At 35.7% G+C, this 12,877-nt stretch overlaps 2 protein-coding genes across 6 annotated transcripts; both read right to left on the bottom strand.

The window, feature by feature from the left end:
- Positions 731-5,481, bottom strand: LOC107645345 (uncharacterized protein At1g04910). Its single transcript, XM_016349353.2, has 10 exons — positions 5,260-5,481; positions 5,108-5,158; positions 4,914-5,004; positions 4,691-4,767; positions 4,323-4,411; positions 3,991-4,174; positions 3,182-3,363; positions 2,210-2,312; positions 1,505-1,836; positions 731-1,427 (listed from the first exon to the last, which is right to left on the bottom strand). Exons 1-10 carry the CDS (start codon positions 5,428-5,430, stop codon positions 995-997), a joined length of 1,713 nt encoding a protein of 570 aa, XP_016204839.1. The 5' UTR covers positions 5,431-5,481; the 3' UTR covers positions 731-994.
- Positions 7,694-12,877, bottom strand: LOC107645346 (mRNA cap guanine-N7 methyltransferase 1). 5 transcript variants are annotated; one of them, XM_021103593.1, is made up of 15 exons: positions 12,626-12,877; positions 12,345-12,519; positions 12,146-12,169; positions 11,917-12,056; positions 11,752-11,820; positions 11,586-11,657; positions 10,881-10,982; positions 10,195-10,251; positions 9,671-9,809; positions 9,021-9,085; positions 8,877-8,927; positions 8,729-8,791; positions 8,449-8,572; positions 8,277-8,338; positions 7,694-8,201 (listed from the first exon to the last, which is right to left on the bottom strand). In XM_021103593.1, exons 2-15 carry the CDS (start codon positions 12,511-12,513, stop codon positions 8,106-8,108), a joined length of 1,233 nt encoding a protein of 410 aa, XP_020959252.1. In that variant the 5' UTR covers positions 12,514-12,519; positions 12,626-12,877; the 3' UTR covers positions 7,694-8,105. The 5 variants fall into 5 exon arrangements, with proteins under 5 accessions (XP_020959252.1, XP_020959253.1, XP_020959254.1 ...); XM_021103594.1 differs by having other exon boundaries at positions 12,345-12,538; positions 12,626-12,871; XM_021103596.1 differs by having other exon boundaries at positions 7,768-8,201; positions 8,277-8,363.

The following is a 12,877-nucleotide window of genomic DNA, read 5'->3' as shown; positions in this document are numbered from 1 at the left end:
AGTTATTTAAAATATAAATAAATTATATAATATCTTTATTTTTATTTGGTGTGTGAAGGTATAATGTACAATTATGCGTGACACATATAAAAATTAAGAATTAAGAATGATAATACATGTGTAATTAAGAATGATAATACATGTGTTATTGTAATTTTAGTATGACTTCTATTATATTAAAGGTGATTTATAGTTATTTAAAATATAAATAAATTATATAATATCTTTATTTTTATTTGGTGTGTGAAGGTATAATGTACAATTATGCGTGACACATATCTAATAAAAAAATTAAGAATGATAATACATGTGTAATTAAGAATGATAATACATGTGTTATTGTAATTTTAGTATGACTTCTATTATATTAACTGATAAAGGTGATTTAGTTTAGCATTCCCATGCGTCGCTGCACGGGGCATGCACTAGTCAGAATCAAGACCAAATTATCACCCATGAAGACAACACAATGATAGAAAGACTAAAAAGAACACTTAGCATCCCGTTCCAGGCGGAAAATTTTGACAAAATCTACCCCAACAATAGGGGGTTAAAAAAAATTGAAAGATTTACAAAGTCTATCACCTATAACAAATTTTCTGAATAAAGATATACACCGCCTATCAACTGTAGTGATTTCCCTATTTCTATAAAGACAACCAAACTCATTTTCTTTCTGCAGCTATATGCTGGCTAGATTTCCTCCTATTCCTCTATTGGTTATATTTGATCTCGGACCCCTTCAGATTTAAATTGACATCCAGACACTCCATTCAGCATGAAAATAGGCAATTATGTCCCTACGAAGCCAGTATTGAGCAAGACATATGGGAGTTCTTTTCCTTTTCATTTTTTTTTAATTATATCATTCTGTTTCTTGTGTTTATATATGATGCAACTCTCAAGCAGCAGCAGCAGCTGAAGGCAGCATGAGGCGGCAACAAATCACAATGGAAGCGTCAAGAAGACAGCTGTCCTTAAAAAGGACCTTTCACTAATCTGACAGAATTTCTTCCAACTCAGGATCCTCAGAGTTCAGAGCTTCATAGTCCGAAATTGTTTCATTGAACATCCCCTTCTCATCACCCTGATCTTCATCATCATCCATGTCAGGCCATTCAGACTCATCATCCACATCCTGATCATTATTTGTTACATTTTTCCTATTCGTGTTATCCTTCCCATATTTTCTAGGTCCAGATATTTTCTCCACTTTGGTTACAGAATCCTCGCATATGCAGGTAGATGGATTCTCATGAAACCCACCTCTACCTGGTCTAACTTCCTTTGGCTCCCCCATGAAGCCTTTCTGGAAAGTACGGACACTAGAAGCAAAAACTTCCCAAGTCAAATTGTTTCTGTTCAAGAACAAACGGTAGAGCTTTTTTGCATTTGGACGAATGGTAGGCTTGTGCCCAAAGTATCTCCTACAAAGAAGTGCTCAAAAAGTTGATCAGGCAGCACGTTAGTAACGATAAACAGGAGAAGAAAAAACCTGACATACCTTCTTCCAGCTAATATTTTAGCCATATTACCATTGTTGTTTGTCACAAATACATCACTTTCATCACAAACAATGAAGTCAAGTGCAGCCATGCGAGAAGAAAATGGAGAAAATGGCTCTAATTCTTCTTTCGTAGCAATGGTGTCCTTTGAGTGGAAATTGGGAAACAATGCTTTGAGAGGTGCCAATGTTTCCTCCCCTCCATATACTTCCCCTGATGCAACATATATATGAACATCAGAGCCATACCCCAATGCTCTTAGCATGAGTCCAACTTCTTCTGGGGTTAACGGGCATTTCCCCTGTCTCCTTTGCCTATCAGGATTGCTTCTCTGCATTTCAATATTTCTCAATTGTTTTTACTAGTCTATAGTCTATATCCATAATTCTGAATAAACTTTCAAATGCAAACATAGAAAGATTTTCTATTCACAACATTATGCCTTTTGCTACAAACAAATAATCAGTCATTAACACCGCTACACCAGTGCCCAAACTCATTTTCTGAAAAAACATCCAGTTGGGTTTTATCTCCGGTATAATTCTAACAAAATTAATATTGACTACCACTATCATGTGCTTGCATGTGCTGTCAAGCATACAAAGTAGAAGACTAAATAATACAATAATACATTATGGAATTTTCAAGATCTCCTAATAATTGAGGTTTGTAATGAGTAACAACATTAAACATGCAAGCCTTACATGCAGTGTTTTCCATCTCCTCCTTATAGTGCCCAGTTCCTTTTGCTCCTTCTCTCCACCACCATAATCACATCCAGAAAATGCAAGCATATCAGGTTCAAACCTGTAGAAAAAATTCAGCGAGATTAATGAACTCTGGCAATAGTTATTTCACCTAGTTAACTGCAGCAACACAAAAAAGTCATTGCTACTTGTCCACGTTTCAATAAACAAAATCTTTGTTAATGCAATCATGTCAATCAAACTCTTTCACAGCAATTGTCCCATTGGTGGTCAGATATTCCAATAGCATGGTTAGAGAGGATGGCTGGCCACTGGCCCAATTTGACTTTGTAATACTTGACTACTTGCAAATACCGCATTCTAGTAAGAACAACAATCCTACATGATATTGGTTACTCTTTTGTTTCAAAATAGGACAAATAGATGGAATTGGATATCATAAGATTATGTTTAGATAGCACATTTGGTTAAAAAAAAATCGGCAGGAATATTCACAAGAAAAAAATGCTTGCTAAAAGCAGAGAGACTCGCATTTGTGCTACAATATACCTGAGATTTTTAGTAGGGATTAACACCAAAAATACCAGCAAATTATTCGGTCGCCAACAAAAATGCCTTGATTTATATTATCAACAAAAATACTCTCAAAATATTTAAACACATGACAAAAGTACATAAATGTGACAAAAAGTCATCTTTATTAACGGAAATGCTGATCTGGCAAACAACATGTCCGCCGAACGGAAGCCACATAAGCATTGTCGGTTGCCACCTCAATCGTTTACGTTATCGGAGATGGTCTTTCTTCACATCTAGGTCCTACTATCACATTTTTAAACATTTTGACGGTACTTTTGTTATTAACATAAACCGAAGATATTTTCATCAGCGCCTGAGGGCATCTGTGGGTTAACTCTTTTTGTGATCACGTACAGGCTATATAGGATCAAATTCAAATGTGAATACTACCTTAGGTGCAATGCAATATAGTGCTTGCTTCTCATCCTCATTCGATGAACCAATTTTTCACCCATTGAAAATATTGGATTGGTAAACCTTAAAGCATGGTAATTAACTCTACATCTCAGTTTCTGATATTCTGTATCCAACCTGTTTGCAAGCCTGTAGTCAAACTTGCTGAGTTGAACAGCCTGCAACAAAAAGAAGCAAACTAAATACTTTGCAGGGGGTAACAAAATACCCTAAACAATCCGTAAATTGATTAAAACTTAATAGTATTACTTAGATCTGAATGTGAAGAGGTTTGACTTGGCTTCCATAAAATATAAATCGATTCAAAGTTCAAACTCAAACAATTCAACTAATTATTATATGGCAATGAAATGCAAATGATACCCCAGAGGAACAGGGGTTTTCATTAAGCAATAAAAGCAGCAGCCGAGGCTAAATAGTGTTCTCATGCATCCACAGACTTCCTCAAATTTCTTGAGGTTTCAAGTGGCAAAACTGCTTTTAAAAATTAAAGAATGGAACCACAGCAATTACAATTTTAAGAAGGCTACAGGTTATGAACCTTCAGGATTTGGTCTAACTAGCTATGAACCAATAACCTAGATTGATGAAACAAGGGAGTAACACGAGTTATCTAATCATGGTGAGGATCTAGATTTGAGCATATGACATCTTCCAGACAGCAAATAATAATAATAATCAAGCCAAAGGGTAAAGATGACTTGTTCCAGTTAAGGAAAGAATTTTAAACAAGTAGGCAATATTTCTGCATTTAAGAAATTTCAGACAGGGCATAAAAGACTTACATGCTTTTTCAGGAGTACAGGTAATATACGATTTACGTAACATCTTTCATTACACTTCCTTGGAACACGCATGTTGTACGAAGATAATGTTTTCCCACCTCTTCTTGGGAGTTGCTTGATGATTTTTACATCCTTTGACAAGTATGAGATAAACCAATCAACATCAAAAATTTCTGAGAAGTTACTGCAAAAGAAAAAGCATGACATCATTTCACAATTAAAAAGTTGCTAGCTACACTGACATTTGGATACTCAGATGGCGCATTTGAATTACAAAAGCATAGCTACACACACGGACGGACCAGATAACAAAAAGTCCTTCCATAACTGACCTAGAGTCTTTCCAGAACGATTTTTGATCCAATTTGGGAATAACAAGTGTAGCATTCAAGATACGCGCAGCAACAACACCATCTGTAATCTGGCAGTTGCAGATATAAAATAGTTGTCATTAACAGCTGAGTATGTTGATAACTTGCAAGCAATAAGCAATCGAAACAGCTATCCTGTTGCATTAAACTCTCTGATTTTGATTTTGTTTCTACTTTTAATTCATTTCACTTCTTTTATTTCAAAAATATTATACATATAACTATAATCACATAAATAGAAGGTAAAAGGTTTAAAACATGATGGAGTGTAAACAAAAGCCAAGCATCAAATACTCGGTTTGCCATAAAAGGGATAGATAGAAAAATACCCCAGTTCTCTGTTGATTCAAGCCTCCACTTGTTGCAATCATCAAATATCTGTTAGGTTGTGTAATAACTTGAGCCTCTGCCATGAGAAAAACAAAGTTATCTGTAACAGGTACATTTATACAATTATACATGTATTGAGAGAGATAAAGAGAGAGAGAGAACACTTATTAGTGAAGTGATGTGTAATCAATGCGAATATAAACATTGCAGTGAAATACGCACTTGGAAACTTGTTGCCCGCATCGCTGCAGCCGTGGAAGTGTTCGGAGTTTCTAGAACTCCAGACATGGCGATCCATCTTTCCTCCACCTCTCTGCTCATCATATCAAAACAAAGAAAACACAACTAAGGAATTAAGATCCAATAGAAACAAGCAGAAGCTGATTAGGCAAAGGAGAGATAAGAAGAACCCTAACCGGAACGCGGAAAACGGGAGTTGTAATTGCATCATCCGGCGGAGCGTTAAGCTATTATTAAATAGATAGAAGAGAAGAGAAAGCGGGTGAGCAAGTCGCATCGAAAGAGTATCCAATTTTATGAAATGTGAATTTAATTAGCTAGTACTGACCGAGGAGGTGTAGAAGTGGCGCAGATGATCGGTGTCGTTGGGGGAAGGAGCCAGAATGGAAAGGAGAGAGAAGAGAACCAGAAGAGCAGCGGCGACGCCTGAAATCAGAGGAATCAAGAGGCGGATGCGAATGCGTTGGTAATTGTTGTGGCGCCGCCGCTGAAGCGCCATAGGCTCCTCTCTCTCTCTCTCTCGCCGCTTGGCTTCCTCAGTTGCTCTTTGTTTTCTGGTCTTACTAGCTTGCGAGAAAAGAATAGCGAGCAATTTGGTATGATAAAAAAATTAACTAATAAGTTGTTTTATCAGTTGTAATTCAATATTTAATTAAATTAAGTAATTGATAACAGCGCAAGTGCCATCCAGGAAAAGGGAGGGAAACATGAAGGCAGCATTAAGCTCACTCTCTCCCCCAATAATGGATGGTGGTGATAGTGAATTAATGATCCAATACAATATACAGAGATAATTTACAAAGTAAAATATAGAATAAGTAATAAATAAGAAGGAATAAAAGGAGGAATAAGGCCAGGTGTAGTGAAGGTGTGGTTACTGAAGCCTAGTGAGTGTAGTCGTAGATCTATGATTTATCTACCGACTTTCTACTTATGTGTCGTGGTGTTGTGGTGGTTTCTGTTTAAGGTAAACTGGTAAAGGAAATCAAGATAGAAATGACGCTGCACCACCACGCCACGCGACAGGGCGAAAAATGAAAAAAAAAAATAAAATAAAATGGAAAAGGTATGAGGGTTGAGTGTTGTGGGCTGCCTTCCTTTCTTGCAGTTTTCTTGATTTTCACTCTAACCATTAACCATACCGAAGTATTATGCCTTCCTTCCCCCTTTCGGCCCCTTCCTCAGTTCCTCTTCACCTCAGCAGGGTATCTTTCCTTGCACGTGTCACGTGGACTCTCTCTCTCTGAACGACAGAGCATATTTGTTTGGCTACATAAACTTATTTATGGAGGGGCTTTTAAATATTAATCGGTAACTCGTATAATTTTCCCACTCAATTTCCTTCGGATTTGGCACTTTTTTTTATTTTGATATGGAGTAAGTAAATGGGACGGTATGATGGGAGTAGGGGTGGATAAAGGCCAGCGGTCTGTCAGGAATCTGCAGTCTGATCTGTGTTTGGCCTGGCCTGACCTGACCTATTATAAAATAGATATAGGCTCAGGCTCTTATAATTGAGGAGGATTCGATTTGTGTACTTGAAGGGTCCGATTTGTGTATTCTGAATTTTTTCAATTTTTAAACACAAATCGGATGGTCCGATTTGTGTACTCCCACAATTTTAAAAAATACTAAAAATTATAATATTAAAGTATATCACTCATTTTACTTTCATATCAAAATTTTTTAGCCACTCACAAACCTCATAGACAATATAACAAAAACATTAGAAATTACTATAGAGACTAATATGATTAAAATTTGAAATATTTAGGAATTAAATTGAAATAAGGTGAAAACTTAGGTGCAATCGACTTCACGTGAAGTTCTCAGATATCAACTTCACCTGAGTTTTCACCTTGAAACAATTAAAATTTCAAGGACTAAATTGAGATTCAAGTATAACTTTAGAGACCAAACTGAGTATTTTCTCCCTCTACTGACTAATTGTATTTATTACTTTATTAATTAAGCTATGCTGTACTTTAAAAAAGAAAGGGTTCAAATACTACCTTCATTTGAGGGAGGTCTATCGCTATCACCATGAAATAAAATATATGAGGTCTATCAATATTATTAGGTGTTTTGATCTTCACCAAATAAATAAATAAATTGTTTAGATTGTTCATGGCAAGTCTATCGTGATCACCATGAAATATATAGAGTATAGACCATGTGTATCTAGACAAGTCCCATTCAATTTTTAATGAACTAAAAGGGTGGAAGCGAAACTTATTTTGAAATGAAATGAAGGGAGGATTAGCTAACACCATACCATATATGAGTGTTTATTATTGTATTTCAACATGTTTATTAGTACATTTCAATTTCAATTTCAATTTCTTCTCATTTTTTTTTCTCCATTTTTCCTTTCTTCTCAGCAACATTAGACCAATCCAGTAATAAGGATGGAGATCTGAAAAGATTTGTTTTAAGTTTGTGAAATTTGTACAATATGCTAATATTACATCTATTTCCTTTTCCTAGTAGTGATATTACATCTAATTAAATTTTATATTTTATAAAATGGAATGCAAAATATATATGTACAATCAACATAGGATTAATAAATCAAGAATTGTGAATGATAAGATCTAACTTAGGAAAAAAATGGTTAAACAATTTAATTTGTTGTCAATGATTTTACTCAGTTCCTCCCGAGTTTTACTTGTCTAACCAGTTAAAAATTTCACTTATTATTGCCCTTTTAAAACAGATACACGAGCACAAAATGTAATTACCGAAATCAATTAATCCATTTAAGGAAAAGATCAGGAACCTTTTTTTTTTAAATAACAATCAGACAATATTTTTCTTCTCTTAGAATTTTCTTTTCTTTCTCTACAACCCAGATCCTTAATCTTTATTAGTTCTCTATTTTGTTGGCTGATTAACCGGGGGGGAATGATTCCCTAGGAAAACCAGTGAATTTGTTAAAGTTAAGCTCTCTTACAGAATGTATTAAAGATACTGAGGCCAATGAAGTTGATCGAATTATTTATAGTGGACCTACAAAATACATCTATTTGACTATTTCATTTAACATAAAAATCTGCCGAAGCTCAAGATTGTGAGATCAAACCAGCAGTAGTTAACACGGGAAACACAGGCAGGCAGCTCCAAGTCCTGTGCTGTTTGATTGTATTCAATAATCCAGCCGGTGTTCTGATATTGCTAATGACTGCTAATGTACATTATGTCTTGCTCTGAGATATGCATCAGTCCCCGCTTTCTTTGGCCACTAACTTGGGTTCTTTCTGGTTGGTCTCGCTGTGACCATTTTTACAATAAGTTGACAATGGCGTCATTATCAATAATAACAAACACAATAACTTAGTCACTGACCTTTCTCAACACAAACGACATGTATAAATAAGCAGCTTCCCATTCATCGGCTGATAGTGTACCTGACATGGAAACAAAACATATTCTCTATTGTCAGCAGCACACTGAAAATTTATGTCCAATGATTATCATTGGAACTAATAAAACAAACAGCACTGGCACAAAGCCTTACTCTTGTCTTGGTTGCCATCACCCAATGCACCAAGTCTTTGCATGAGCTCCACAAATTCAGGTTTTTTCAGATACTCATGCACAAATTCATGAGAGTTCTTTGCAAAAATGAGCTCAAAATCATACTGTGAACAATAAATTTAAATTAGCATCCTTAGTAGCATGAACTCTTATAATCCAATGCTTACTCCTAAGAAACTAGAAATATTCATTTTCATTGGTCAGGACTGCAATGGGGTGCATGGTTCTCCTTTACATTTAAGCTTTTTTGGCAGTGGTACCTCTTCAGCTAATGACTTGAATACATGAAAGGGGACAATCCATTCAGGACAATCAACAGCATCCTGCAAGACTTAGAATCAGTCTTGGGTTATCAGAAAACATCTATTTGATACAAAAGTAAAGGAGCAGACTTAAGAGAAATGATACCTCTAAATGGAAGGTATATTTTATTCCAAAGGGGCTGGAAGATTTGAATTTCTGTATCACACAGGAGCAGTCCAGGTTTGAAGTAAAATTCACAAAACCATTTTTAGGAAATAATGAAGTTGTAGAATAAAGAAGCTAAATTACCTTGTCAGAAAATACTTCATCAAAACGCACCCAATATACACTATTACCAAAAGCCAGACCTTCAGCTATATATAAACAGTTAAATGTTGAACAGAACAACAATTTTATTAAAAAGTTAATGCTAATGCAAAAGAGATAACAACACTTCAAATCAAAGTTATTGTGATGCCCATATTAATTCAAACTATTTTATTCATCAGTTGAACTTGGAAAATTATGACAATATCAAAGGGAATCCAGGATAACAATCAACACAAAAATGTGGAGCATAATGCTATTTGGGAACAGCTCATTAAAATTTTTGTAGATAGCAAAGGAATATGATAGTGCTTCACTAATGCACTAATTTAGAAAAATAGCCCCCTGTTTTCCTTCAGACATTTCACCAAACAAAGATCAGATCCCTACATGTACTCTAGTTCTGAATAAAACCTTTTCCTCAAACATATAAGGAAGCCTATGTGAACTATAAGACTTAATTGGGAACGTTAATCAATGTCCATCAAACTTATCTATTTCTAACACAACACACACCCCAAAAACTTATTTCAATTGCCAGTTGATTTCATGGATTAATCAATGCCACAGGAATTTATGAACAACCAAATTGATTTAGAATAATAATAACAAAGATTATAAGTGCCAAAAACCTTCTCTAAGCTTTTTGATTATCACATTGGCATCCGGCATAGTTCCAATGAAAATGCCTCCTGGGCGAAGTAAAGCTGACACATTAGCCAATGCTTGTCGGGCACGTGCCTCTGTAGACCATGAATAATGCAATGCAAACTACAGATTCATAAATTTTTTCAGATTAGACACCAACATACACTTTAATATGGAAAGAAGCTGGGTCGTGCAATATTTTATTTTTTTCACAGATGCATATTTACATCAAATACTGCTATCCTAACTTCTTATATTTGTTACTAATTATTTCATAAAATTGCTGTATTTATGTACAATCCGATGTAGTATTCAATATGCATACTTGCTTTCGTGCAACATATGAACAAATTGTATAATATGTATGAACGAATCAGGTAGGTGGGCGGGACGGCGTCTGTAAACAAGTCAATATTATGCATAAGAGCAAAAGTAGCTAGTTACAAAGAGAAGCCACTTCAACAGATATATTGATGGAGTGCTTATTTCTCAAAGGTGCATCATTCACCTGGCAACTGCAAATATCAAAAGGAGCATCATCTACAAGAACTTTGTCCAACTGAACCTGAAATAAGATGACATAAGCAATGAAAACTAATTCAGCTTTCAGAAAAAATTAATAAATAAAATATGAAAAGGGACCCAAATTGATATGAAAGGCAATGATCATAATATTAGTTTCTATACGATAAAATTAACCTAAAAAGATTTTACTTAACATGATCAGAACCATTCTGTGATGTTCTTGTTCATCTGAAGAAATGTGATGACACATAAGTTTAAAGAATGAAACAGCTTGAACAAGAAGAAGTAGCTGTATTTAACTTAAGGATTTGATAGCATATGTTTTATGCCAGAAGAAAGCAACAAAAAGAGAGAATGTAAAAGTCACTTGATGGAGACATATATATTAAATAAGTGTCAATCTTCTGTTTCAACTTTTCTTAATGATCAATATGAATTGGTGTTTGAGGGGAAATAGAAAAGGTTGTGAATCTGATATTCGCCATTATCATTCTATTATTTCCGACTCACGCCTTGAGTTTGGGTTTCTCCCATTTTGCTGGGGAACAAAGCATTGACATCTGTAAGATTAAATACCTCCGAAATTTGAATTGCCCTTCAAAACATTAGTAGGTTAAAATCTTATTTTTGGGATGTTATTAAAAACATTAGTAGGCTAAAATCCATCACCTCATAACAATCTCCACATATCAGGCGAGCAGGAAACGAAAACTTTTTACGTCGCTGATGATGGTCAGCATCACCATTGTAACGTGTGCGACAGTCTTTGATCTGGACAGATTGGTGAATTCAATGAGCTGACAGTGATGACTACAAACAAACGACAGTTGGAATAACTTGACACATAAGGCATACAATGTTTCACAATGAGTCCGAGAACAAGAAGGACTTGAGCTATTAAATATAGCTCATCACCTGGAATGGAAGGAAATATAAAACTGCAATGACAATTTCACTACTACTAGCAAAGATATGAAACTGCTATCAGTTTATAGTTAAAAATATAAAAAGTGAAGCTTGACTTGTAACTAGAACAAATAAGTGACCAAATGTAAAGAAAAATTTTACGGTCTAAGTTTAATGCCACACAAGCACATAACATGCCGAAAGCAAAACTCTCTAAATGCACTTGTGTCGAAATTCAAATCATGATGGGGATATGTGTACTCAAAAATAAGACTTAACATTATTTTGCAGAAAATAAAGACCACTTATCAACAAGAGGGACCACTTATCAACAAGAGATGTGTATGCATAACAACTATCCAGAGCTTATTTCAATAATAGTGTTCAAAAAGGACTTATTACCACGTATCAGTATAATTTAATCGGAAATGATAACGCAAACCAAAGCAGAAAATTTTGAACACTTACTGAGCCTTCAGCAATATCGATACCAACATAATATCCAATTTTGGCCTTGTCCCATTTGATAAGATCCCCACCCTGGTAAACATGTATGAAATGGGGGGAAAATGCTCAGCTAAAAACCTGGGAATAACTTCTACTATAATAAGCAGCAGCCAAAAACCACTGACACCTTGCCACAGGCGAGGTCAAGGACTGCATCTCCTTGATGAGCATAAAGCTGAACTAAGACACTCTTAATCTGTTCAACAACAAAATTACCCAGATAATAATAAAAAGAATCATATAATATTCTTACTGTAACAAACTATTCATTATTGCAAAATGCAACATATACCCAATTGTTGAGTTTCTTCAAATGAATTATAGGACTAGCCTCCCGTTCTTCTAGAGTCTGGTTGGATCTAGCGCTGTAATGATCAGCTACTTTCTGAGCAAAAATCTTTGTGGTTTCATCCTCCAGAAACTGTGCATCACCTAAATAGAAAGCCAAAAAGTGAAAATGAAATAAGCACAAGAACAGTAAGTTTTCTACAAGAAAAATAGGTATGCTCCGTTATACATACCAATGAACTTTCCACAACAAAACGCTAGAAAGCAACAAAATGAAGAATGCAGTCAGTATTCTTAAACATTCTACTGCGATATTCACAAAGCTCGAAAGAAAGCAAAACAATGCGAACAAATGAAGAACAAAGGTCAACTGCTGATTACTTGCTATCATCATTCAATTGGAGTGCTAAAGGTCAATTGCTGATTACTTACACTCACTATTTGATGCTTCCTCTTTCCCAGCGGGGATTTCAGTCATAGAGCCACTTGGCCATGAAAACTTGCGCTTTTTAGACATCTGGGATGCATAGTGCTCTTCTTGCTCATACACTGTATCTGCGATTCTAATTGACCTTGAAGCTTTGCCTTTTTTGCTTGCCATAACACTCTGCACCCAAAAAAAAATGCTACAAAATTCATACTAATAATTCATATACCGTGTTCAACTAAATACAATGAAACAAAACCAACGGAGAAAGAAGAGAATCGAAGACCAAGATCAGCGAGTGACGGTGGGGGGCGCTGAATTCGCAGAGGCAGATCGAGCGGCGGCGGCGGCGTCCCCTTAGCTACTCACAAACGCGAACGCAGACGACGCTCGGCGACGTTTATGTTGACCATGAGAGGTTGTGGAGACTAGTGGTGGGGGTGGCGGTGGCGGTTTTGCCTTGCGCTGTTGCACAGTCACAGCGAAAAGAGCATGGGCTGAGATGCCCAAGTTTCAGGCTCGGCAATCCCGGAAAAAA

The sequence above is a fragment of the Arachis ipaensis genome, chromosome B06 (assembly GCF_000816755.2).
Source record: "Arachis ipaensis cultivar K30076 chromosome B06, Araip1.1, whole genome shotgun sequence".
Lineage (NCBI taxonomy): Eukaryota > Viridiplantae > Streptophyta > Magnoliopsida > Fabales > Fabaceae > Arachis > Arachis ipaensis.
Note: the sequence above shows the minus strand (reverse complement) of the source record. Positions and strands in the feature narration are given on the sequence as shown.